This window comes from Triturus cristatus, chromosome 9 (genome assembly GCF_964204655.1).
Source record: "Triturus cristatus chromosome 9, aTriCri1.1, whole genome shotgun sequence".
NCBI lineage: Eukaryota > Metazoa > Chordata > Amphibia > Caudata > Salamandridae > Triturus > Triturus cristatus.
This window is the reverse complement of record NC_140592.1, coordinates 521,711,703-521,739,567: the sequence shown is the minus strand read 5'-3', so window position 1 is coordinate 521,739,567 and position 27,865 is coordinate 521,711,703. Positions and strand designations below refer to the sequence as shown.

The following is a 27,865-nucleotide window of genomic DNA, read 5'->3' as shown; positions in this document are numbered from 1 at the left end:
TAGTAATTTTTACTCCTATACTATCCAACACTTACCCTACTGTTGCACCCCCTGGAGTTAGAATAGTAATTTTTACCCCTATACTATCCAACACTTACCCTACTGTTGCACCCCCTGGAGTTAGAATAGTAATTTTTACCCCTATACTATCCAACACTTACCCTACTGTTGCACCCCCTGGAGTTAGAATAGTAATTTTTACCCCTATACTATCTAATACTTACCTTAAATGCAATTTAATATTATGCGTTGTAATGGTATGCGTTGTAAAGGTAGTAGGCGTTGTAATGGAATGCGTTGTAAAGGTAGTTTTTAGAAATGCGTTGTAGTGTCATGCGTTGTAATGCAATGCGTTGTAATGGATTTTGCGTTGTAAAAAATGCGTTGTAAGTGCATGCGTTGTAAAAGTGTGCGTTGTAACGACATACATCCCCATTTAAGCAACAATTAAAGAACATTCTTATCTTTCTTCAAAAGAAAAACCTGGGATCACCTTGGATTGAACTCTGGGTAATTTCTGGGATATTGTTTTTTCTTTTCTAGCTAGGCTTAGTACTATCTTTTAGTATGCTTATTAATGGACACTATCTTCAACAAAGATCCACAGCCCAAAAGGTCAACATCCTACTGAAGCCACATCCATCATAGCATTTTGAACAAAGAGACTTGTCCTCAGTGAACATTACAGCAGTTCCTATACCGGATGGTATTGTATGGAACAAGGTTGATTTTAACATATTCGGCCCGACCAAATTTTTAAAAATTAATCATGTATTTAAAATATCATTAAGTGATATCATTACGTCCAGTACATTTTCTGATGATTGGGACACTGAAACAGTAAATAACATGTTGTCTGATTTAGAAAAAACTGCTGCATTTTCTAATAATTTAAGTGGGTTCTTCAGATTTGGACACATTGTACTGTTACCAACATTATGGTCATCATTTCCTGCACAAATCCATTTCACCTAGGAATGTTTTTGAGTACCATCAGTGGGAACATTGCCCCACACCACCAAAAAGTAGTTCACAAGCGCAGAAATGTTCATACTTTTCAGGGTTTAACACAACAGACCCAGCCTCATATTACTATAAGGTTGCACTAACATCAGCACTGAAAATTATGTTGACAAACACTAAACTGATTTATTCTGCTTCCTTTTTGGCCAAATTGTCTGAACAGGGTTTCAACCTATGTTAAGACAAAATTGACTCAAAATCAATTTGGGATGCGAGGGACTGGCAAGTCCAGGGTACAGAGGCACTATTTAGAGCATGCCTCATTCCACAGCAGATGATCTTTTTAAATGAAACTGTGCAACAGACATCCTGTCTTGGACTAGCCAAGATCAAGGACCTAAACACTCCAAGGTTTCCAACACCAATAAGGGGTGGCAGACTTGGACTATAAATGAAGAGGCAACTGTAGATGACATACTAAAGTACAATAGAACAGACCCAAATTGGAAGGAGTGGGTGGTTTTGCCCTTAGACACAAAAATATTTCATAAGAGGTTCCTGAACATCATCGAGAGACTCAGTATCCATAGGCCAGACCAACGTTATGTACGAGAGAACATCCAGGGGTAGTGACATCCTATAGTGTTGGGAAGTTGTGCCTAGAAACCTCAACACTTGCAGAAGTGAAAAAACACTTATCTTTACTCTCACAAGACATGGATCTTAGGGACTTCTTATCAGGACCTAGGAAACAACGTCAAAAACGTTTCATATATGCAGGCATTTATACTGCCTATAATGAAATCTAGAAGATTTCCCAACAAGAAGCCGCAAAGAGAATACGGGAAATAGACTGTATAAATGTAGAAAAAGCTTTAGCTGTGGTAGATAATGGGTTAACAACTTTGACCTCCAGAATATATTCATTGGGCAACATTGTATCTTCTGCTATTGACATACTGGAACAGGATTTAGTCATATTACAACCGGCCAATCTCAGTTACGTTCTATAATATGTTATTAAGCTGGACGCTGCAATCTTTGCATGCAGGATTTGGGCCTTGGCGTTTTATAAACAGTACATCTCTGTTTTTAGAATACAATCTAACAGGTACACAGAGAGAAGTGGCAAAAAGAGGAGTTAAATATACAATGCTGCAAATTGAAAAACTGGACAGGCTACCATTCACAGTGGCGGAATCACCATCAACAGAATGGCTAATCCACGGCCAAATCACTCTCCCAGGCACAACCTTTCAGTTTCACTATTGCCTTGAGCAAAGGCAGGCAGACAGATATGAAAAATTGGGTAAAGAAAACATTAAGAAATCCTGGGATTTACCATATAGATTTCGATGCCGGAGTGGGGATCGAGAAGTCTTTCTTAGTGGTACAAACTGCAAGAACGCTTTAAGCGGTTTTCTCATGTGCCAAGATATCGTTTTGCATGGAGCCTGTAACGGTTCAATAGTGAATCTGTCTTGTCACATGGAAGGAACTCCAGCTGCCGTGATCACGCTAGCGTTTGAGTTACTTTCGAATGAGAGTTACTTGATGCTGAATGATCAGGGTTGCTGTGGAATGCTTCCGGGCATCGCCTATCTGGTCACTGTGAACACCAGGGTTACTTGCTGTATGCAAGTATTGTTTCCTCCAACAAATACGGTCAGGGAAGCTCAGCTATGGCCTTCACTTCATGTTTCTTTTATACAGTTTGATGCTTTGAGCAGAATGAAATCCATGCTTTTACAGCAGACCGAACCCTTAACCTCCGCTCGAGAAACCTTTGAACTTCAAGTCACAAGGACCTCGACAGAGATACAGGCGCATATACGTATCAAATGCCCCCTACATTTTGTAGAAATGGTGGGTCGTATCTTTAATATGTCAGATACGAGTGGTATTGTGCACCTATTTAAGACCATAGGGTCAGGATTCCTTAGCACCTTCCAGACAATCATCGGAGTTATTCCTAACTTTCTACACTTCGTATTTGGAAGTATTTTTGGGGGACTACCTCTGATCCTGCTTGCAAATGCTGGAATCCTGATTGTCGCTTACCTGCTATACAATGGACGGACCAACCGCCAGCGAGATTGCAAAAGCTCTCCTGGAGAGATATTACCGTGAGCGCATCATACCTGTTTTCTGATGCCTGTTTTGCAGAGGAGAATGTGAGTTGGACATCTGTCTAACACCTCTAATGGGGATGCCGGCGGACTTAGACTCCAGGCTAGAACCACTGCGGTCCCATGCTAGACTCTGTCCCATCTTGCCAAATGCATTCCTCGAGGATCCGCAGGTGCCCTTTTCAACTTAGTTGAATTTCAGCTCAACCATTGGCACCGAGGTATCTACTACAGCACCGGCTGCCTCTCCAACAACTGTTGGCAGCTCTGAATTTCATCTGAGCAATCTTGACGTGCTATGCGAGGTACTATAATGTTTGTCCCCTACGGCAGCAAGCAGCGATGATGTTGTGTCTCCCATCCAGGACTTTTAAACTAAATATGGCTCACCGTGTGCTGGGAACTAATTCAAATTATTTCTATCCCTTTTCTTCAAACAACTTTTTCAAATTGACACTTTCCAAAACAAAGCATGGCCTTCTAAGTACGCTTGCCGTAGTTCAACTTGTGTGATCAAACTCATTTAGAACTATGATTTGCGGAACTTTACAACAAAAATTGATATTTCAAGAGAACATTCCTTTCTCTCCTTGTTTTTAAACTGTTTTTAAATTGATTTTTTATGTTTTTAGAAACATTTTAAATGCCTCAGTGATAATCTTATGCACTGACACCGTTATAAATGTGTATCTCAAATTGTGTATTATTATTGTTGAGTATTAGGAGGAGTGGGTGTTATATTTCATATCGGTACCCTAATATAGGTCCAAGGAACATTGTACACTTTTCCTACATCATCTCCCCTTCATTTCATATGAATGAGCCTTATAAGGACTGACGCCTTTTATGGACTAAACCTTTCACCTAGTTCCATGCAGAGGGAGGGTTTTTTCCAATCAATATTGCTAAGACATCATCCTTAGCACATATGAATAATTTATGAGAACACTACCAGGGGGGTATACTTCACCTCTCCTATCTACGCACAAGGTTTAATCCCCAATGTCATCCTCATAGTGAACAATGGCTAACACACGCACAAGGACTGTATAAATACAGCACCTCTTGCTATCAGTAGGCAGGAGGGAACCGAGACTTCAATGCCAACACACTGACCAGAGACGTTGAGACTCCTGCATGCAGTCGCTCCAGCTGACTGTGGTCTGAACTCCCTTGCGGGGTGTCCAACTTGAGACCAGGACGAGGTCCCACACTCTCATTATTCAGGTAATGGAGTTTGACTATATCCTAGTGGGATTATTGGCTCTTAGGCTTATTAGCTCTTTCACACCTACTCACATGCTAGGTACACTTAGGTACATCTGGACAGGCATCTTAGGAGTATGCGCTTTATTTTATAAATGCATTTTATATTCATGTATATGTTCATGACTATTGCAAAATGGTAGAACTGTACTATTCCTTTTTATTCACTGTACTGCTGATCCTATATCTCTGCTACTGTGTAACAGTTGTAGCAGCACATATATTTTACACTAGAAGAACAACGGTACAATAAATTCTTATTTACACTCGACTGTGACTGGGTGAAAAGTAGTATATTGTTTCTATGAGTCTGAGGAATCAGGGTTTATTGTGTTCTGAGGTTGCCAAAAACTAATCTCTCTGATAAAAGGAGATTCTAGTGGCACTGTGAGCTAGCTAATGAAAAACACGGCTAACATACGTGGTGGGGGTGCACAGAGTCAGTCTACCACCCGACCCACAGTGTATGTTGTCCAAAAGCGCAGGTCCTGCATGAGGGTACTATAGGAACTACACTACAAAATTGACAAAGCCAATACTTCTCATATAGACAAGATCAGTTGGCTTTGTCAATGCTTGTTTTTCCCGTTTCTCGAATTTGGCTCAGCCCATACATCCAACAAACTCACCACTCCAAACCGTGTGACTCAGCAAGAGTGCAGCTGCCTTCAACCCTGGTAGAGCTGGGGGACGGTTCCAATGTAGGGTATTTGCTCGCATTAAATACCAGGGAAGCTGGGCCCATTGCCCATCTGATGATATTTAATTAATGCCCCTAATGATATTGACACTGCCCCGCACTTAAAGCTCATTAGCTGAGGGAGGAATTGTTCCTCATATAACATAAACTGTGTGTGGCATAAAGTGCAGGGACAGCGTACATAGGACAAGCTATGCACCCAGTGGCATCAGCAGGTATCACAATGCCAGCTCTTGACTCAGACTGGCTTTCTTCACAAAGCAAAGCGAGCTCTTTCCGGTAAAAACACAACACACTGAAATAGTTACATTCAAAAACTAAAATCAGGCTTCAATATTTCTCACCAATTTAGAATTTCCAAACTCTCTACAGAACCGCCTCCATGATCAACGTGTATTATATTTTATTATCAGGTTCCCTAACATTAGTCATTTGATTAACTTTTTATGCGAGGTAGTCAAAAGGCTTCTGAAAACCCTCTAATAAGAGAGGAAAAAAAAATACAAAATAACATAAAATGAAAATACCATTAATTGTAATACAGGGGTAACATGACTTTACTGTCCTCAAAATGTTCCCTAATAATTGCAATGCATCTTTTAGTGGCTCCGACCTGCACCTTTAACACTTGTGACCCTCAAACGGGCGTCCACAACTCTCCACACTATTCTCACTACCAGCTCTTACTCCATCACTCACACCCACATTTAAGTAAGTAATCTTTATTGTTTAGTTAATTAAAACATAACAATTTTACTGTGTTATGTCAACTTTGATTTAAAACAGACATTTAAAATTAATTCATCAACCCAATATATCACAATGTAATATCACACAGTTATAAAAAATCTTCAGTTGTCAATACTCTCTAAAATCCTGTAAAATGATGTCTAAAATATGTAAGACAATTGATTTGTTTGGGACAGACATGTGTAAAACTATCAGATAACAGGTGGCAAACTTATTAGCTTTGTTTCCGGTTGGACTAGATTGTAAATTAAATAATGGAATCCTAAGTCTCTTATATTACTGGATTTTCACAATCATAGACCCTGTGCAGGTTGTGTTTGTTTCCAGCCTGGTGTGTGAAGCAATAGGCTGCGCACAGTTCCGTCCTCAAGATGGTAATCGAGCAGAACATTTACGGCAGGTAGACCCTCGCGTTAAAAAGGGCAGGTTTTTATTCCAAAGGTCCAAAATGCAAGGGGATTTAACTGTGTTGTGCAAAAAGTCAGTGTATGGGGATTTCTAACCTTTCTCTAGTTCTAACCACAATGCCTCGTTAAGGCTTGAGTTCTCCGTGCTTTGTTTTATGCAATACCAAACTTACTCGGTTCAATGCCTGACTATAGTTCCTTTACCCCCTTCTGGTCCTCCTTCCCTTCTTCCCTACACTTCCCTCATTTTGTTTTCACCATACCACTCCTCCTCCCACTGTCCATTATGGTTATTGCTGCTCCCTCCCCTACCATTTTTTTAACATATTGCACAGCAGCCTGGACTGCTGTACAACATGGCTTAGAAAAATACTATTATGCGGCCAATGCTGACCGTTCATAGTGCTTTTTTTCTTGACTTTAAGCCATGTTGCATAGTAGCTTGTTTACGTTTCGCCTGCACAACCCTTGCACTGTGTTTGTGAAATCTATGGCATTTAATATAAAACTTAAAAGGAGCTTACATGCCGCCCTGACTTTTTATTGCTTGGTGTACTTGCCACTTACTTTTCCTCTGTTTCAATTGGTTGTTGCATACTATTTCCTGTTTTTCCTCTTGAGTTTCTTCTATCAGAATCCCATGGCCCAAGTACTCGTTTTCATCTGCTGCTGTAGAACTTCTTTTAGGTTTTGGCTGAACAGCGTTTGCGCTGTACTTGCTTTGTTTGTCTTCCGCTCTTTATGTAATCTCCTTGTGGCTGTCTTGTTGACAAAGGTCAGTTTTCTAATGTGCTTTCTCTCCAGTGTGCGCCTCGTTCTCTCTTTTATGTCTCACTCGACGCCATAGGCCGCATGCGCACCTTCCTGTAACTTTCATTTCGTCCACAAGGCTTGGAATGCATCATTGTCCAAACCTCGCTTTCAGCGCTGAGCCCCGCTCCCTGTTTTCATTGCAAGATGACATATCATTGTCTCTTTCTGCTGCAGTGGTCCCACTGCAGAGAAAGGACAAGCAGTGAAGTGTCACCTGGGCAATATTCCTTTCTTATACTGCTAAACTCCAAAAACAAACATTATATGCACATGCGTACAGTGTAAAGAACTGATCTTCATCAATAGATCGCTGCAGGTTAAATGCATCGATCATTGAAATGCTTCCTAGACCTTTCATCCCTCCATCCATTCAAGAATTGCAAAGTCTTTGGTAACTGGCTCAAGAATATTACATGGAACGTTTGCACACACCAACATGGAGACCTCTCTCCACTTACCACGCGGAGCTCGCAGTAAACCCAGATCAGAGATGTTTTTATTGCTGAGAGCCACAGCATGTTTAGACAGGGTTGTGACCCTGGGCATCCATTTAATCAAATTTCTACACTGCCTGTCCCAATGAAGCTATCACAACTCAAATCTCTGCGCTGGAAAATGGTTGAAAGGAAAAATAACAAGCATTGGCATAGCCAATAGGTCTCGCCTTTGGGACCTTATAAGTGTTTAGCCATGCAACAGTTGATGTTGTTGCACCAAGGATATTGTACTGCATAACTAAATACTTATAAGGTTCCAAAGGTGAGACCTATTGGCTATGGCAATGCTTGTTTCAATTGTTTTTGCATTATAAGGGGGAAGATGATGTAGTGATAGACATGGACATCGGGACAGATGTACAACTGTTTTTTGTGGTCGCAAACGTGAATTTGGCCTGTTTGCGACCTCAAAATAGGTCAGCCCCATGTACAAACAATATTTTGTGAGTCGCTAATATATTAGCAAGTTGCAGAATATGGTTTGTGACTCGCTAATCGGAAGGGGCGTGCCAAGGGCGTCGCTTCCTAAAAGCGAGTCTTGCACCAATGCATGATTGTTTTCACTCGCACTTTATCACCCTTTTCAAAAGGGTGGTAAGCCACTCGCAAAAGCAAAGGGGTACTCAGAGTACCCCTTCACCTTTGTGAATGGGTGCGAACATATTTTATAAGAGCAGGCTGTGGTCCCAGGGACCACTGCCTGCCCTTAAAAAATGAAACTGTAAAGCTAAGTTTTTCTTTTTTAAATGCATCCCATTTTCCTTTAAGGAAAACGATCTGCATTTTGAAAAAAAAAAACCTGCTTTATTTAAAAAGCAGCCCCAGACATGGCCACCATCCCTAGGAGTGCTAATCATTCCCAATGGGGTTGCAAATTGCGCTTGCCTCATGACTATTGATGAGGCATGCAATTTGCGACACCTTTGGGAATCGTGCATTGCATTTTTCGACCCGCAAATTGCAAGTCGCAAAATGATGCAATTTGTGAGTCGCAAAATGCATGCGTCATACATCTAGCCCATAGCCCATTATTACTTTTGTTGTATTTAACTGTGCTCTCATCTTACGATCTTTGCCTCACTCTGTGTTTATGCGTGTAAGTGTTTACTTGTGATGCCTCTCAAGCTCAGCATTCTTTCTCCATGGTATCCAACTACAACTTTGTCAGTTGCAGATTGGACTCCGTGGAGGCAGGATATGCGGGACATGGGCTCCTTGATCTTGATATTAAACTTGTCTTCAAACGAGGTCATAGTCTGCTTCCTTACCTGTTCTCTCACCACCACAACAATGTTTGTGAAAGTGAAACTGCGAGTCACAGCATGTAATATGCTCTTGACTAATGGCTGCCACTGACTGTTCGTTTCGCTGCACTGCGACATGGTACTTTGCTCTGGCTAGAGTTTTTCTGTGACAATGGCAGTTAGAGTCATTTCAGCCCCATGACAGCCCTGGGTCCAAATGTAAAAAAAATACTTTTTAATTATAAAGGGTTTACGGTGCACTTTAATCATCTTTCCCTAGCCCTCATGCATGCTGCCTATCCCCCGACCCTTAACCTTGGCCTATGTCCTACCCAACCTCACCCACCACATGATAGCGAGTTCCCAAAGTCTTTATTGCCATTTACACCACTGCTTTATGGAAGAGAGTCATAGGTGCCAGGTAGTGACGTGTCATATGTTACACCTTCAGGGAGCCCTGCCCTTTTAGCAAACAACTCCTGCCATCTGGGCGCTCTCAGTTTTGTTTTTAACACGAAGGGGTTGAGTTAAAAATAATCTGGTAAAGTGGTGCCATCTAAAACCATAAATAATTAAAGGATTACGAGTAACATGGGGCCAGTGCCATACGAATATATGAACTCTGCGCATATGCAATGTCAATTATGGCTGTGCCTACCTCCGGTTTATTTTGTAACTAAGATCTCATGAAGTTTTCGACATTTGTTTCTTTGTGAAGCAATATGCATAACAACACCCTGAAAGGAAAGCGAGGACGGAGGCATCTGGGGAGTCTGTTACCTGCCGTCATGTGCAGGGGCCGCTGCTTGGGTCGTCATCTCTGACTCCTGCTCTCCCAGCGGTGGAATATAATAACATCAAAGTGGCCACAAAAGTGATCGCGATCAAACATCAAAGCGGCCGCGAAAGTGAAAGTAATAGCGATCAAGTGCAGCGCGCGCGTCCGCGCACATGCACTATAGCTCTAGGCTGGCTATGGTAGCACTTTTTGGAGCCCTTACAAAATGTCTCGCCAGACCAGCGCATGCGCTGGGTCAGGCGAGACCTAAAAAGGGCTAAAACAGAATGCAGTCCAAATCTCACATTGTTAATACAAGCTGTTGAGTAATTATTGCCCTCTCCCGCCCGCACTGGCCAACAACAGATAAGCCACCTCCTCAGAGGATCTGAAGGCTTATTCATCTGGACATAATTCATTTTCTAGCTCTGCCGTAGCCAGGCCAGGCTAGCCATTCAGCTTACAGGCTTCATTGTGAATACCAACGTATACGGTGTCCAAGTTAATGATCTTGCAAATTACTGGCACATTTATCATACGCAGAATATACTTGGTCTCGTGATCCTCTGGCCATTCAATCACGATTGAGCGCTGCGAGTCCAGCAAGACTTCAACAAGAGGCAGGCTCGGAAATGTGCTATTATTTGCGCAGCCTGGAAAGTTTCTTCATATTTTTTCTTCCTCCTCTACCCTTCACCTAATCTCCCCACATCATATTACCACCAGTTACTGCGCAATGTATTGGCTTTCTCAATAAACAAGTCATAACACTTTTATGGAGTTTCAGCAACTTATAATACACAACTGCTCACCCAAAAACTTACCACAAAAAAACATTATTATTAATCACAAAGGTGAAACCTATTGCATTTACCAATGCTTTTTTGTAATTTCTGTTTTATTTTAGGTAAGGGTGATTACTGTTCCTTAATGCTCATGAGGTTGGCATCAGTCTTAGATACAGTGTTCTCGGTCCTAAGAGTCGTGTTAGGGAGGTGAGAAGAAAACAGTTCTTTGGGTTTACACATAAGAGGAACATTACACCGCTGGAGGCAGGTGCACCTAAGCATGGGTACATATTAATCCCTCTTGGTGTGGGTAGACTGTGCAGGCTGACCAGCTGAGGAATATCACAAAGCCTCCTCAACTCCACCTCTTCTCCCATACGATGCCATGTTCTAGGTAAAGCTAATGTTTTCATGGAGCACAGACGGTGTTTAAAACAGAGAATCCAACGGGATGTATACAGTGGCTCGGGGCAGGTTTCTTCTTCACATTAAGGGCAACCCAATTGGTCGTTTCTGCCCCTGTATGAAAGCTCCTGCAACTCAGACTCACAAACAATTTTGTATAACGTGCGTGGTCAGTATCTAGATACACTTCTGGAATTTGCTCCGCTATACTGAGAATCGTGATTGTATGATTTGGATGGCTGATTCCCTGTCTGTGTGTAACATAGTTTTTACATTTTCACGTGTTCATAGTTGTGAACAGCTGCGGGTTATGTAATTAAAGCATATGTTTAAATAATACCTGGACTACTCTTAAACTCTGGTTCCACTGAACGTTCTCTGAAAGTTCTGTTGGAATGCAGGCCAGTAAAACATAGTGAGCTCTTCTCACAAAGCAACCTACAAAAGAGCCCTGACAACAGCTTACGCTAGGTTCCAGGAGCACAGTACAACTAAGAATAGAACTTCAATATATTTACTAAGAATAAATTGTATGAGGCTGTATTTAAGGTCTTACCTCTATTGCTAGAGTCCGTCCGACACATGTATGACTGGAAATGTCTTTGTGATAAGGTATGGCTGGTTGTTGAAAGTAAACATTCACTTGGTCGTGTCTGCTTCTTGACCTTCAAAAAATTGATCAACACAAATTAGTTGCATCGTACTTAAAAAAAAGAAAATTGGCTAGCTGTATAAACAAGGAAGGAATCATTAAACTTAATCTCCATATTTACTCATGGCAGCAGTAATTACCAACCATAAGTCCACATTTCCTAGAAGCCAATATAAATATGCTCAGTACAAAAATGGCACTGCTTAATTACACCTTTGCACACCTCAGTATTTTGAACAGAATCGTGAATGATGGAGCGCGATGATGCTCTTCATTTGTAGAGGTGCATCATAATCATGAATAGTTTGCACCTGCATTTATTTTGTTGTGTTAACATTTAGCCATTAGAATGCGAAACATAACAACATGAAAAGGTGAAACGATAGAAATATTCTGTACAATGTGAATAGATTAACGTGGCACTTGTGTCCTGAATAATTTAAATCTTAGTATTCGTTTATATTTGACTAATGAAGTTCATTTAGCAAAATGTAATGCATTGATTCAAACATGCATTATATTAGTGTCTGCACTCAGGCATGTTTAACTGGAACTTTAATGTGTAGAATCCGTGTAGGTTGCTTACAATTTTACGTATTTGATATGCTCATGTAACTCGTTAATTTAGTAATGCTGGGTAAAATGTTCATTTATATGTGGTTTTCTATACGGCCTAGGTGCCTCGCTCTTATGTTGGCCGGTTTCTGTAGGCCAGGAATGAATTCTCCCTGAAGGCCCTTGTAGTGGATGAAAGCTGAATTTCAAGGGAATGTTGTATTCCCTTGAATACAACATTCAAGGGAATACAGTTAGGAGTTAAGAATGGGGAGGAGAGGATACAATCGTACAAGGAGTGCTGATAATATGAGAGAGTGTTCTTTCTCACTGGAGAAGGCCTGGGAATCAAGGTCATAGAGCCAGGAGCTGGGAGTATTTAAACTAAATGGAAAACAACTTATAAGGAGGCGCCCAGCGAGATGAGGCGATCAGATGTTGCCTAATAGGCGTCTTTATGATTTGGTGTTTTTGAATTAGGGACAGTGCCCCAGGGATCGAGTTAGGAGAAGAGAGAAGATCGATGGAGAGGGAAGGAACATTTTAGAACGAGCTCTGTAGCTTTTGGCTACCTGACCTTACATATTGAGTGCACTTCTTAGGAAGTCTACACACTGTGACACCTTTTCCTGACTTGCCTGGGGAATGCTAAGTGGGGATGTCACGTTAGAGGTAGAGTAGGGACAGACTAATGCTTTTTATTTACGAACCTCCAATGAAGACTGATCTAGATGTGGGGGCACTTATTACCTGCGTTTTGGTTTTGGAATTCATCATTCTTTTCATGCGCCAAAGGTTTAACTTCACCCGTAGGTTTGGCTTTGTATTAGTTTCAATGCATTTCTACAACCTCGTCTTGAGGTGTCTGTATGTTCAGTTATTATTGGCTTTGTAATAACCCACTAAATTGGAAATCTGGAGTCTGGGATTCTTCGGAGTCCTGATTTTTTGAGCCCTTGAGTCTGACCTAATGAGTTATTTCTTCCCTCTACACTTCTAAAACAGGTACAAAAGGTCTATCGGCCAAGGGTTCTGGAGTAGTTTTATTAGAGGGAACCCGGGTCCTTTATTACTGCATCTAACAAAATAACTGTGATATTATAACTACAGCAATGGTCTAGAAATTAGCAACCACAGAGGGAGAAAACACTGTTTTAGCAATCAGAACCTTTGTAAGGTTAGGTATAAATCTCTGCATCAAGTACATCAATACACCAAACCATGTTTCATCAAAGTACACAACTGCTTATCAAATATATCCCACTATGAAATTTTGGTATTCAGGCACACATAAATTAAACTGCACCTATTAAAACATTGGCAGAGTAAATCGAGCTCATCTATGGCGCAGAGCAACTGTCTTTGCCAATGTTTGTTTGCTTTGGAATCATCCATTCTTTATTTTTAATTTACTGTTCAAAAGTGGCGGGCGGCCATTAAGATAAATTATTGTTAACGTATTAAAGAAATCCAAGATGGCTGCTGATAAGTCAGCTTGCGCAGGTGGGTCATCTAAGAATACTCCTTGCACTTTTTGAGAAAAGCATTTTCAGTTGGCCACCCAGGCATCCTGATTCTTGCTATCTTTAAAAGTCTTTTTTCACAAACTATAACAAAAAAACATTGGAAATTGGCTGCCAGTGCGTGTGTATATGTGCTAAAACACCATCACCATCTTTGGTTTTTTTTTGTAATACTTTATTATTCATTTTTAAATTACCTTCCATGTTGCATCTAGTGACAGAAGTATTTGTGTTAACCAACATGCTAGCGTATATGTGGACACAATGTTGCCTAAGGTAGTGTTCTACATATTAGCATCACTGATAACTGGTTCTTAGTTTTAAAAATGAACGTGTTTATTAACATAGTGCCCACTGTATTTGCAGCAGTGATTGACTGTTTTCTGTGCTGCAGTGATGGCATTACTAACACATACATTGGTACCAGAGATGTCTGCCAGAAGACACTGTATGACGTCAGTGGCTAGAATATGTTTGATGCCTTTTGACTTACACAACTGATCTGCATTTAAGGTTGTAAGAGATCCCGCAATTTGAAGGCAATGTACATTGAGATACTGTGCTGAGACAAATCTTTTTCCCCCAACTAGTACGTGATTTTTGGGTCTGGGTTCTAGAGTGTTGGAAGTGTGCTGGGAAAGACATGGAATGTTTGGTTATAAAATGACCTGGCAGTTGTTGGTGTCTTCCCTGCTCTGCCAGTCACATTGTATGGATCTTCCAATACATTTCAGCAAAGAAACTTGCCTGGAGTCCCCTGTGTATCTTTTCAGTGGTGACGAGTTGGGTCTTCGAATCATTGACTCTGTTCTTGGCAGGGCCGGCTTTAGGGCAGTGCGACCGGTGCCGCTGCACTGGGCGCTGGCCTGTGGAGGGGGCGCTGATGTCAGGTGGGGGTGCTGGGTTTAGCAATAATTTATGATTGGAGTGATGAGGGGCATTTTTGTCTGGTGAAAGTGAGAGAATTGGAGGAGGCGTTTATGGAGTGTGGGGGCGCCAAAAATGAAGGTCGCACCAGGCACCACCAGTGCTAAAGCCTGCCCTAGTTCTTGGAGTTGGGTTTTCGAATCATTGACTCTGTTCTTGGAGTTGGGTCTTTGAATCATTGACTCTTCTTGTGATCTTTTCCAGCAGCAGCGACCAGTGGAGCGGCCCTTGGCACCATAGCTTTGGGTCAGAGGATCTTCATTGTAGCTCAGTAGTGTAGCGAAGAGCAATAGTGCTGTGTTTTGGCTGTGCCTCTGCTTGTAGGGGTGTTTACGCCGACATCAAGATGTTTTGGCTGGTTCTCTCCATGAATACGGGGCTGCATTGGAGTGTCATCGCATCGGTGCAGTGAATCGTCGCCATCTTCTTTGTCGCCTTTTGCCTGCAAAAAGTCGTGTCAGCGTGGCTGCCGTTTAGGAGGATTTGGGTAGTGGTCCTGTTCTTCATTTACTGTTCTTAGAAGCATCATCACGTCAGTATGCCCGGCATATCGGAAGTATTTGTGCGGTTCAGTTCAGTGATTCGCACACCTTTTTAGTCAAAGCGTGAAATTTATCTTCTGAGGTTATGCTAGTTTACATGCGTCGTTACACTTTGGTTTTCTGTTTCTCTCAAGCGGTGATAGGCACACCTTGGTGGACGAATATGGATCATTAACCAGTGAGTCCTAGATGCTTCAAGGTGACTCACACTCCTTTTACAAGTCCTGTTAGGGGTGATGTGATTTTTCTTCGTCTCTATTCAGGTACCAGGGCAGTATTTTATTTTGTGAATTGTGACTGCCAGAACTGCTCAAGCAGTGATTCGCACACCTTTTAATATTCATGTACTGTGGTAGTATCTTACTTTGCAGCTTGTGACTCCCGGAACTGTGCATTTGTGCTACCACGCCAAGTTTTGAACAGGTGGTAGAGGGTTGTGATCTGCACATTCTACAAGTGTGGTTTCAAGTTACTTTCTTAAATTCCTGAACATATACTAGCATGCAACAAAGCATGGTACCACTGTCTGCCTTTTAGTGACCCCTAGCAGTCCTCAAATTAATTGGGAAAAATGGATAGAGAGGTTCGAAGTGTATTCGGAGACTATTGAAGAGGAGGTTTTTCACCAGAAAAAAAAAAATGCTTTATTGCGTCATTCGTTAGATCCTGAAGGGAGAAATATTTGGAAGCACTTACCAGTGTCACGTGTTATGAATATTAAAATGTTAGATCCTCGGTTTAAAAAACAACACAAAAAAATGTCATTATGGAGGGGCATACATTTTATAAGTGGCATCAACTACTAGGGAATATGTTTAATTAGATGCAACTGCTTTGAGAGTTGTGCAGCTGTGTGTGATTATAAAACCTTTGATGATGAGATTATAAGGGATCAAACTGTGGAGAGGACCAGTAGTAAGAAAGTACAGGAAAAATTATTAAAAGCAGATAAGTTAACCCTCAACAAGTCTATTGAAATTACAAGCAGCATCGAGTCTACCACTGCTTTTATGGAGCAAATGATGTTGAAATCTAATGTGCATGCTCTGTGTAACAAAGTTAAATCAAAAGGGAAAGGGAGCTAGGATGTGTACAAACCTACGGGAATGAAGTGTTAAAGGTGGGGCAGCAAAAATCATTTGGGTAATGCTCAATAAAACTTGTGCCAGGTGCAAACAAAGGGCAATTTTCCTAAAGTTTGTAGATCCAGGCCCAGTAGCGCATTGCAGAGGTTCTTAACCTTTTGACTTCTGAGGATCCCCACTGAATCATCACTGGAATCCGGGGACCCCCACTGAGTAATTATTGAAAGTCGAAGACCGCCGGCATAAGCAATTTCTATAATGTGACCCTCAAAATCATACACAAAGATATAGACAAAAGTATAAACCAAACAAATTCTCAAATATTGAAAAACTGGGTTTTATTCACAATAAAATATAGAAAAAGGTTAAAATTTTAAAATGTTCTTCTTAATTTGTACATACTTTGTTAATTTAAATGTATCAATTTTAATAATATTACATATTTGAAAACATTTTTGGACCCTCTGAGCAGGCCTAGGAGACCTCTTGCGGGTCCTTGGACCACAAGTTAAGAACCACTGGTGCATCAGATAAGAGGGTTCATACTGTAACAAAGTGTGTTGCGGAAACTGTTTTACAATTTGATTCTGATGATGAGAATGTAGTTATGCGTTTGAACAATGCCTCTCTAGATCATGAGGAGATTTCCAAGGAAATTAAGAGTGTGCATGTTTCACAGGTTGGGTCAGTGGCTGTAAGAAGACCTTATTGCCTAATTAATGTCAAAGGAGTACCCATTACTATGATGGTGGATTCTGGTTTGTTTGTCACCTTATTTGGACCCAAGGAGTGGGAAAACCCTTCCAACATTACGTTGGGAAGTTCCAGTGTTCGACTTGTGGCTTATGGAGGAAAACCCATTGAAGTTCTGGAAGATTTTGATGCTCCTTTGAGTTTCAAAGGGAGATATGCCAAGGGTACCATGTATGTGGCCAAGGAGGGCTCATGTGTTTTGAGGTGGATGGAACAATCGAAGTTTGGAAATTGCCTAAATTGTTTGAATAAAAGTGCCACTCTTGACTCTTGACTCAGTTCCTTCATCTCTTTATTTTTGATAGCACATTTTTGTAAAAACCACCCTCTAACAGTTTCCAGAGGTGTTTGCAGAAAAATTGGGCACCGTCAAGGGTTTTACTCATCTGATAATTTTGAAATCCAATGTTCATCCAGTGGTAGCTAAAGTACGTTGTGTGCCCATATCAATGCTTGATGAATTGAAAAAAGAATTGGAACGTTTATGTGAACAAGGGATTGTTGTACCATTTGAGAGCGCAGAATCGTTATATCCAGTTGTTTTAACTAGGAAACCTAATAGCTCTTTAAGGATGTGCATTGATTTTAGGGATTTTAATGAGATTGGCAGACATCCGTTGCCAAAACGTTCTGACATGCTTGCCTCTCTGAAGGATGCTAAGGTTTTTTTCTTATTTCAACATGATTCCAGTTTACCACTCTATAGTTTTGCATTGTGGTTCCCGTTATTTGATGTCTTTTGTTACTCCAGAAGGCGTGCACAGGTTCAAACGCATGTCTTTCGGATTGGTTTTGGCATTGTCTGTTTTTCAACATGCTGTTGAAGCTTTATTCAAGGATATTCTGAATGTGAGGTAATCTTCAAGATGAAGCGCTGGTGTTTGGGAATGCTGTTGATGCCCATGACAGGTCTTTGGTTAGAGTATTATTCATTTTAAATGAAAGAGGTGTAACACTGAAAGCAAGCAAGTGTAAATTTGGTAATGAGGTAGTGGCATTTGCTTCTTGTGCCCTAAGAGGCACTGAGGTAACCTATTCTGTTATAGACTGTGAGGCCATAGCTTGTTAGTGGGGTGTAGATCATTTTAGGAGCTATTTGTGGCGTATGGAGTTCACCATTGAAATGGACCACGAGCCATTAATACGTTTGTTTACCACTAAAGGCCCTGGTACAGCTACACCTAGAATTTTCAATTGGCGGTGTAGATTGCAGGAATTTAAATATCATCTGGAATATATTCCTGATGTGAATATTTTAGCGGATTGTTTATCCAGCTTACCGTTAGATGGATCAAAGCAAGAGGTGCAAGATAAGCATTATACTGTGGTTGGTCTCACTGCTAATTTGCCAAATTACGGTATCTTTGATGCCAAATGGAAATAGGTTTTTTTTTTAAATTCTTGTATTGGTTTTTGAAAGAAAAAACTGAACAAAGAGAAACATATAATCTCCAAATAAGAATAGAAATGTATAGAAGTACAAGGGAGATTCAATTGCCAGGATATGGTTACAATGACTTGTGTATTCTGACAAGATTGTGCTGCAACAAGAGAATAAAAAAGAGAGCACATGGTGCCCACTGTGCAGAGTGCCTGGGCAGGAAAGAATATGGTATCAGGCATTGGGAAAGGAATTAATGATACCTGGAAAGTGAACGAGTCTCAGGAGTGTAAGCTATGGGGGGCTTGTTATTGTAAGGTATGTAAAGATGGCTATATGATACGGTTATAGGTATTTGCTACACAATGCAGTATGTATCAATCAGGGGCCTGATCTCTGACCTCAAGTGGAAATAGCTGTAGGCATGAATGCAGTGGTTGCCATATGTTTTTGGGTCTGGATAAAGGTGGTTGTGGAGTAGTGTAAGTGTCACTTGTGTTATCACAATTTACCAGGTCTCGTACCCATCCCTTGACTGAGGTGAGGGATGTGGCCCCCCCAATGTATAGATTCTTGGCATTTAGCCAGTACATGCGCAATAGCAGTATAGCAGCGGACCCCCGCCGGTAGTGGCTGAACAAAACCAAATAGGGCTGTTAGTGGACTTGGGTCAAGTACTGTTTTTTTCATCTGTGACAGGATATGGAATACTTCTTCCCAAGAAGCAAGTATAGGGATGCAATTCCAAAGTAGGTGAATAAAGTCAGCCTGGTCTGCTGCACAACTAGGGTAGCTATAGGATTTACTGGGATTTACTGGAATCGAATTTGACCATTAAGTGCGGGGTAGTGTAGAATAGGTGCAAATACTTGAAATGCAGCAGTTTGTGTCAGTGATTGGTTGAGGTCAATTTGGTCTGTTCACAGCAGTAATGCCACATGTAGCGTGACTACTTTCCAAGGCACTGGAACAATGTCTGCGACACTAAAGAAGGAAATCACATCCTTGGACTGGGTAGACGCCTGGCACTATAAAGCGATGCACACACAAGACCACACCTTTTTCTCTCATAACCACTGCTCGTATTCACGCATTGACTATTCTTTTATCGCAGTCTCTCATTCGGACTTTGGTAGACGCCTGGCACTATAAAGCGATGCACACACAAGACCACACCTTTTTCTCTCATAACCACTGCTCGTATTCACGCATTGACTATTCTTTTATCGCAGTCTCTCATTCGGACTTTGGTGTGGGTGCCTATTTCGGATACATCTATCTCGGACCCTGCGCATCTTGAGATCTCTCTCGGAGGCATAGGCACAACCTCTCACCCCTCATCTTGTTGGTGGCTCCCCCCATACATATTGCAAGACTAGGTCAATGTGGCAGAAATACGGTAAGAGATCCAGGCCTACTTTGAGGCGAATGCTCTGCCTGATACCAACGGCCAAATCTTGTGGGACGCTTTTAATGCGACCATCCGTGGTACTTTTGCTTCCATTGCAATTGCCTGAACCCAGGAGGCTCGGTTGGTGGAGGTTGGGCTCTCCAGGGGCATAAAGACCCTTGAGCGTCTAGATCACGCTGCACTATCGCTGCAGCACCAGAAATGGCTGGCCTCCCATCATGGCCGGCGGAAGGCGCTGCGAATGAATGAGACAAGACATAAAAGTCAGGGGATTGATTCGTTAAGGATTTCAGAGGCCAGAATCAGTACATTGACCTTATGAACACAAGTATGCCTCTGACACCATTAATCACAATGTTTCATTTCTCTGCAGTCCTTTTAATTGACTGTGAGTTTCAATTTTGATTTTTCTTTTTTCAATTATTTTAGAAAGAGAAAACACTTCATCTTACAGACTTTCGCCTATCCTTTACATAAAACGCATAAATGTCATACACTTTTTTGTGCTGTTTCACATAGACTTATAACATAACATACATGAAAGACATGACTTTGGTGCTTTGAACAAAAAATTCTTACAATACAGTACAGTACAAGAATGTCCAGTTAATTTAACTGTTGGAACCCTAACTTGCTTGGTCCTCAAAATTAACAGTTTCTTGTGGTCCTTAGCAGGGTCAGAAAGGTTTTTCTAGATATTTTTAAGGGAGAGCAGTAAATCAATTATTGTTCCAGTCTCCTTATTGTTTTCCCGATGTGTTCTGAATCGCTGCTTGTTTATTGCCAACGCGTTTCGACCTTTAATATTTGGACCTGAATCTTTACAGTAAGGTCTTCCTCAGGGCTTGTCAAAGTTCTGGTGGGACATCTTTTGCCTGTAAGGATAACAACGTACCTAATTTTAGTGTACGCTCGTTTTTGTTCTTCATAAGAGTGATAAAATGGAGTGAACTTACGTACCGCGTTTCTAATTGTTTTTCAAGACTGACAGCTTCTTTTTTCCTAAAAAGATAGATGTATTTATTAAGACGAGAGTTCCCTTATGTTATTGTGACATGTACACTCGTACTGAACTTTCTGGATTTGATTATTGGCTACCTACCCGCTCTGGTGGGTCGAGAAGGAAAGCTGTTCAATGTTTGCGTGTATTCGGCTCTGTTCGTTCATACAATGGCTCGTTTCTCTGTGGATATAAACATTAAGCTCAATGAGTTTTAGGGAGTGAAAGTTTTGTTCTTTTTTTTCTTTTTTCCATTTTTTCAATTTTTTCAAGAGGAAGAGAGTCTGTGAATTTCTTCAGAACCAGTAAGGTATGAGGGACTGAAATGAAATAATGCTTGCCGATTAATAACTCACACCGGTGACATGAGTCGAGGGAAACTTACCTTCGCGTGCATTAGAACGAGCAAGAAATGATTGCCCCCAGCACAAATCCAAACTAACAAAAAAAGAAAGATGCCGATTCACCATTTTTCGAACACAAGTACTTTCAAGACCAGCAAGGTGGCAGTCCTAACACGGGGGTTGAAAAAATGGAAAAAATGGAAAAAAGAAAAAAAAGAACAATAACCCCAGCCAGCTTTGGGGCGTCAGTATTAACACTAAGCATGCGGTCCACTACTCCGTTAATATACAGAGAAAAGAGCGTGGGGGCCATAGTGCAACCTTGGCGCACACCACGCTCTACTGGAAACTCGGGGGTAACTTCACCAGGTCCTCCCCACTGTATTTTAGCAAAGTTAGACTCGTGGAGCCGCATGACCAGAGTCAAAGTTTCTAAAGGAAGCCCCAACTTTTCAAGAACTAACCACAACCGCGAACGGGGCACAAGGTCAAAGGCAGCTTTTAAGTCCACAAAAGCGACGTAGAGACTACCTTTTCCCAGGGTTACTACCTTCCAGTATAGTTGGATGAAACGAAAAACCTGGTCCACTGTACTGGTAAATTTACGGGACAAAATCCTATTGTCTTCAATCCAGTCCAGTATCAAGTTCAAGACCATCCTCCCGATGATCTTCTGGAATGTATCTATTAAGCTGATAGGTCTGTAGTTACCTGGGAGTGTCTTATCTCCCTTTTTGAAAATTGGGATTATAACGGTACCCCCCCCATGATTTAGGCACTGGGGCACCTTCAGCCACGGCGTTAGCCACCAATGCACTATACTTACTCCAACAGGTTTTATTGTGGAGAAAGAGGTCAGATGGAACCCCATCTAATCCTGGGGCACGCCCTGTAGCTACCGATCCCAGAGCTGTTAAGGCATCCTTGGGACTAAAAGGACCTTGCGAGTAAAAAACATGGGATATCACCCCCAGGGGATTGTATGAAAAATTACATGTATATTGAGGTTTAAAATACTTTAGCCACTCCTCTTGCGTGACATGGTTTGACGGTCTATCCGGCAAGCCACCTCTGTTCCACTTGATAACATTCCAGAACAATCTAGAATCCCTGGCGTAGCATGCTTCCTTCAAATCTTGCCAGTACAGATCATCCCATTTCTTTTTTGCCTGGTCAAGACATTTCTTATAAAGCTGTCTGGCCTTTTGGATACAAATCTTGTGTCCACTAGAAAGGGCTTGAGCCAGATTACCTCTGGCTCGTCTGCAATCACCGTCATACCAGCGTAGCCGCTTGAGTGGGGGCTTGTTACCCTTACTCATTGGCTTCAGAAAAAACCCACGTAATCCCTCAAAAAAGGACTCATGTAGTCTAGTAATTTGAACTCTACCCTCTTTGGTAACCGGCGCACCCTCTATTTTCAGCGTAGCTTGGGCAAGCTCAATGTCAATGTTAGCAATGACCTTAGCATTGGTCTTGACCTGGGACCACTTAAGTCTACGCATATCATTGGTGGGGACGCTTTCAGGAGGCACTAATTGCAATGTCTCAACTACTGTGTGGATATCCCCCCACCACCGGTGTGTTACACAAATAGGGTTATGGTCGCTCTCGGCTCTTGGTTCAACCACCATGTCTTTGATGGATTGCCATAGCCTCATACAGCAGAGTACGTAATCAATCCTGCTTTTAGAGCGGCCATTATCAAAAGTACTAGCACCCTTCTTGTCCCCTGGTGTCCTACCGTTCAAGGCCCTTAGTCCTTTCTCATAACAAAGGGCGTTTACCTACACTACCACCTCAGACCATCTTTTAATTGGGGCAAGCGCCAGGCCAGGTATTCCCCACAGCCGGTCCTCCTCAGGATCAAGGCCCCATTCGGAGTCCGGATCTAAGAGGGGTTCAAACGTAACATTAAGGTCACCCGCAATGATCACATTCCTCTCACTCGAGTTTGCTTCTATAAGGCTGACCAAAATGTCCAAAACCCGCGACCTTTTCCCCTTAGTCCCTCTAAGGTATAAATTATAAATATCTAGTTCGCCCGTAAAGCCCAGGGTTAGCCTAACTAATTGGATGTCAGGAGACCCCGTGGGTATCTCACTAGCCTTGGGAAATAGATCCTGCCGGGCCCAGATGGTTAGGCCACCCATAGGGCGGCCTTTAGGACCCTTAATAGCTGGGACGTGAAAATTCAAATATCCCAGCAGAAACTGGGGCTCACTAGACCAAGTTTCTTGGAAAAGGCAAACATCATAATTACTGGTGAATTCAACCCATTCAGGGGAGTCCATCTTTGCCTTCAAACCAGCTAGATTCCAAGAAATCAACGTACCTGGTCCTAGACCTATCGGGGTGCCTTGATGAGCAGCGATAGAACTTTCCTCGCATGGCCTCTCGTACGCCCTATGCAAACCCGGTGTTGAGTCCCTATACGGGGTAGGCGTCCCGAATGGAACCAGGGAAGCAACATCAAGTCCACCAAAGAGCTCACTTTCAGCTACCGTGACGTCCTTTAGAATTAGTGGTTTCAACTCTCTCTTCGCCGGTCAGTACTGGGCGTCTAGGTTGCTCGGACCATTATAATGATCAACATAATCAGGGGGTAGGATGATAGGCCCAGGATTCAATCCTCTCGTCACCCAGTCCTGTCTCGTTATACTCTCATAATTAGGGGACAGGTTATAAAAGTGGTGTAAATCATGCACCTCGATCCCCGTTCGGGACCCAAGAAATGCATGGTCGCAAATGAACCTCGGTATACAGCTGTCCAAAAAATTTACAATAATGGAATCACCCAAAGCATCTTTAGGTCTAGAGCCCACCCAGCTGACCCTTCTAACAAATAAAATCCTGCCATTCATATTACTGGGAATTGGTCTGTTCTTGTCTAACCAATGGCTCACTTTGTTTTTAAGTTCTTGGAAGGATTCAAGTTTACTACCTGATAATTCAGGAACACCAGTTAATACTACTACATATGGAAGGGATTCAGGTGGAAGGTGGATGTGGGCAAGGGGGAGTTTAGGGAGATTATCGGGAATATCTAGATTTACGACTTCTCATTCTCCCATGCCTTCCTTGGTGGGATTACCCCTGGATACATTACTTGCCCCTCCCACCCTTCTGAAAGTTTGGTGAGTGTTCGCCTGGGTCTTTAAAGAACCAGAACCTGGACCGGTGTTTATTGTCACAGGAGGTTTATCAATAGGGACAGGTACAGAGGTCGAAGGCTTTTCAGGGGGTAAACAATTGGGTTTAACGATATCTTTTGTAGACAATTTAACAACATTTTTTAATGAATAAAAATTGTCAAGAATCGTTTGCTCCAAACGTTCAATTTTTTCACTGACTAATTTTACCCTTTCTAGGAGAGGGAGTATTAATGATCGGACCACCTGCTCAATCTGAGGAATCATGTCACCACTGTGAGACGGAGCAGGGATACCTTTACTAACTTCGCCCATAATCAGGCAGTCATCGGGAAGTAGGGCGTCGGACTTAGCCGCGCTTTTTGTTGTTTTAGACATTTTCGCCTGCCTAACACCGTGAGCATCCCCCCCGCGTTTCCTCTTAGAGTTAACAGGTCTAGATGTTTTATTACCAGCCCTTGTCTGGGGAAAGGTAGTTTTAGAATTTAATGAACCCGCGACTGTCGCGGCAGGGGCACCTTTAGTAACACCAATGTCCTCCTTAGACCTCATACTAACTGGTGACATATTAGAGTTTGTCTCAATGTCTCCAAGCTGGGGCGGATCACCGCTGCCGTGCCCCCCTATCGTGTTTGGAGATTTAACCAGAGCCAGTGTGCCAATAGATGAACGTCTGGCATACATTGGTTCTGTTGAGAGGCGCCGCTCGGTAGTAGCGATCTCTTGTTCTAGTACCGAGACAGCTCTGGTAATGAATTGGTCTAAAGTACCTGTCACTGATGCAGCCCACGCTGTTCGCTTCCCTTTCCCTGCCATTTGCCACGATACACAAGTTTACACGGTAAAATACAGACTGGAATGTTGACCTGAACCAAGAGCAATGAACAAAAAAGTGCCACGGCGTCTTACTGTATCGGTCTGTTAAGGGGATGGCCCAGCCCAGCCTTGTCCAGCCCCGGATGGCCACAGACGACCCGCCCTTTGCCCGGGCTTAGCCCGGCGCTGCCCGCGCGCGGTCCCGCGACGCGGGGAGTGGAGTCGTTTTTAAAGCGCCTCCAGGCGCGAAAGGTGTTGTAGCAGCTTCCTGTGGAGGGTAGCCGGGGAGCCTGGGAGTTGTAGTTGCCTCCCTCCACACAGCGGCCGCGGAAGTTACTGGCGCTGCGGCGGGAGGGAGAGTCGAGCACCAGCAAGGACGCCAAACCAGAGGAGAACAGGAGGTAGGCACAGGGTTAGCAGAACGGACCAAGACGCTCACCAGAGGCATACTTGTGTTCATTAGGTCAATGTACTGATTCTGGCCTCTGAAATCCTTAACAAATCAATCCCCTGACTTTTATGTCTTGTTATAAACTAGGCACCAGGCATACGAGGGAACGGATAGAATAATTTCTCATAGAGAATCAATAGCTCACGACACTCGGTTATAAGTACCCTAGGTGTCTTAAATCCACATTGAGCTTCCCTTCATCCGGACACAACACCGCTCAACCCTAGTTCCTTTTTAAAAAAAAAAACTTACGTACCAATAACCAAGTGACTTCCGGTAAACAAGAGATAGACCAATCTACTACAGACCATATTCAACACACAAATGACAGAACCCAAAACTCTCAGTATAAGAGAAGAGGACATTGAAGAACTCTTAAGACGACCATCCACATCTGATTTGGAAAAAATAACAAGGTTAAAGAAAAAACAAATACGAACAGCTCTACACAGAGAAGTACTATTAGAACACCTAAGGGCAGGCACAATGCCAGTGGGTCTACAAGTAAAAAACATCCCTGTTATATTTGTTGATCAACCTGAATACTTGGAAGGCTTCAGTCATATAGGAACCAAGTGTTCAAGAGACTGGATGTTCCATTCAATTAAGACTGCTGAACGTTTGAGCCTTAAAGAGCTAGAACTGATCAAGGAATTGGAGGAAGCCCTGTTGAACAATACAGCGGTAGAAAATGCCCAAGCTCTATTGACAAAATTGGAAAAGGAAAATGCGACCTTCAAAAAAACCACAGAAAACGCAAAAAGATTAAAACTCCAGAAAGATATAACAAATTTTTCACAAAACAAGACCTATCCATATTTAGACAAGGAGTATTACAAACAACCGCAAAACACAGGAGCATTAAGAACATACGGAGGAAGAAGCAGGAGACAGTTCCTCACATTTTCAGACGCCTCATCCACTTCGGAGAGTTCAAGCGAGAACAAAGCCTCCTCAAGCAATAGAAGCAATCAACAAAGACCATTCTACACGTGCTACTCTCAACTGACACAGTGGCTGCAACAACACGCGTGATGGTAGTGGTCATTACAGACTCACGGGTCACAACTTTAGCCCATACTGATTGCTCCTCAATTGGCGTAAAGTGTTATGCTTATATGTGGCATGCTACGAGTCCTTACTATGTATCAGCTGTAATTATGCTCTTTGCCATTCTGCACTGCATTGTATAATCTTCTTGCTGCAAACTTTAAAATTCAATAAACAGATTTCTAAATAAAACAAAGACCATTCTACCAGCCGGCTCCTTTTTTAGACAGAGGAAACAGCCAACCCAGAGGCAGATCACGAGCAAACAGGTGGTACAATCCCCAATCCAACCAATACCAAGGGGAAATTATCACCAGGAGGAACATTTACCGCTGGTAATAAAAGATAAAGATTGCATATACAACCTGTCCAACTACGAGCTATCTACAAACAAAATCAAAGTATTACAGAAGGGTCTATCCTTTATTCCAACTGTGAAACCAGACCTTAACCAAACCAAATTGGAAATAATACAATTATTTCGCAAAATGCGACTTAAAGTATTCTTTCAAGAAAGCATGGAGATGACATCACAACATTTTTCAGGTTTAAAAAATCCCTCGACTTTCTTCCCCAGTGCCACAAACATGCCCGTTGAACTTCTGACATTTGAAAAAAATGTATTAAGAGACCTGGACAACCTTGAAAAAAAGAAAGTGTTCACTAAATGGAACCTCACGAAAGAATAAAAACAGGCCTTAGACCATCTATCACAAAACAAAAACCTCATAATAAAGCCAGCCGACAAGGGTGGAGGCATAGTGATTTGGCCGAGAGAAGTACGCGTTGGAAGTACATCGTCAATTATCTGACAAAAAATATTACCGGAAAACTGATGAAGATTGGAACAAAAAGATAAAAGCGAAACTATTGACCATCATAGAAATCGGAAATTAAGAAGGCTGGTTAACAAAAAAAGAGTCACAATTTCTAATCAATGAAAATCCAAGGACACCAATTATTTACGTCCTCCCAAAAATACATAAAGATCCAAGTAATCCGCCGGGAAGACCAATAATTTCGGGAGTCAACTCCATACTAGAACGACCTGCCAAATACGTAGATACATTCTTGAAACCGCTAGTATGCGATACACCCAGTTACATAAAAGACACTATGCAAGTGATTACCATGCTGGAAGACCATCCATTTGATGAAGAAAATGAAATATTAGTCATCCTTGACATTGTGAGTCTCTACTCCAATATTCCTCAAGAAGCAGGCCTTGAAGCGCTAAAAGTTTTTTGGGACAAACGCGTTCGACCACATAATGTACCAACTTTTTTCCTACTACAGCTAGCAGAAATATGCCTAAAATACAATTTCTTTACATTCAATGATATACAATTTTTGCAAATCATGGGTACTGCGATGGGTTGTCCCTTCGCACCAGAAATGGCCATAATGTTTATGGCATTATTTGAAGAGAAGTGGATATACAACAACAACCCACATGACGGACACATTAAAATTTGGCGTCGAT

The 27,865-nt window shown here is 42.1% G+C and overlaps 1 protein-coding gene across 1 annotated transcript in view; it reads right to left on the bottom strand.

Annotated features, from left to right (window-relative positions):
- Window positions 1-27,865, bottom strand: part of TOP6BL (TOP6B like initiator of meiotic double strand breaks) — a 2,412,394-nt gene that overhangs the window by 355,396 nt on the left and 2,029,133 nt on the right. The window contains exon 14 of the mRNA XM_085627714.1: window positions 11,297-11,405. Coding sequence (XP_085483840.1) covers window positions 11,297-11,405 — 109 coding nt within the window. The remainder of the gene's footprint in view (window positions 1-11,296; window positions 11,406-27,865) is intronic.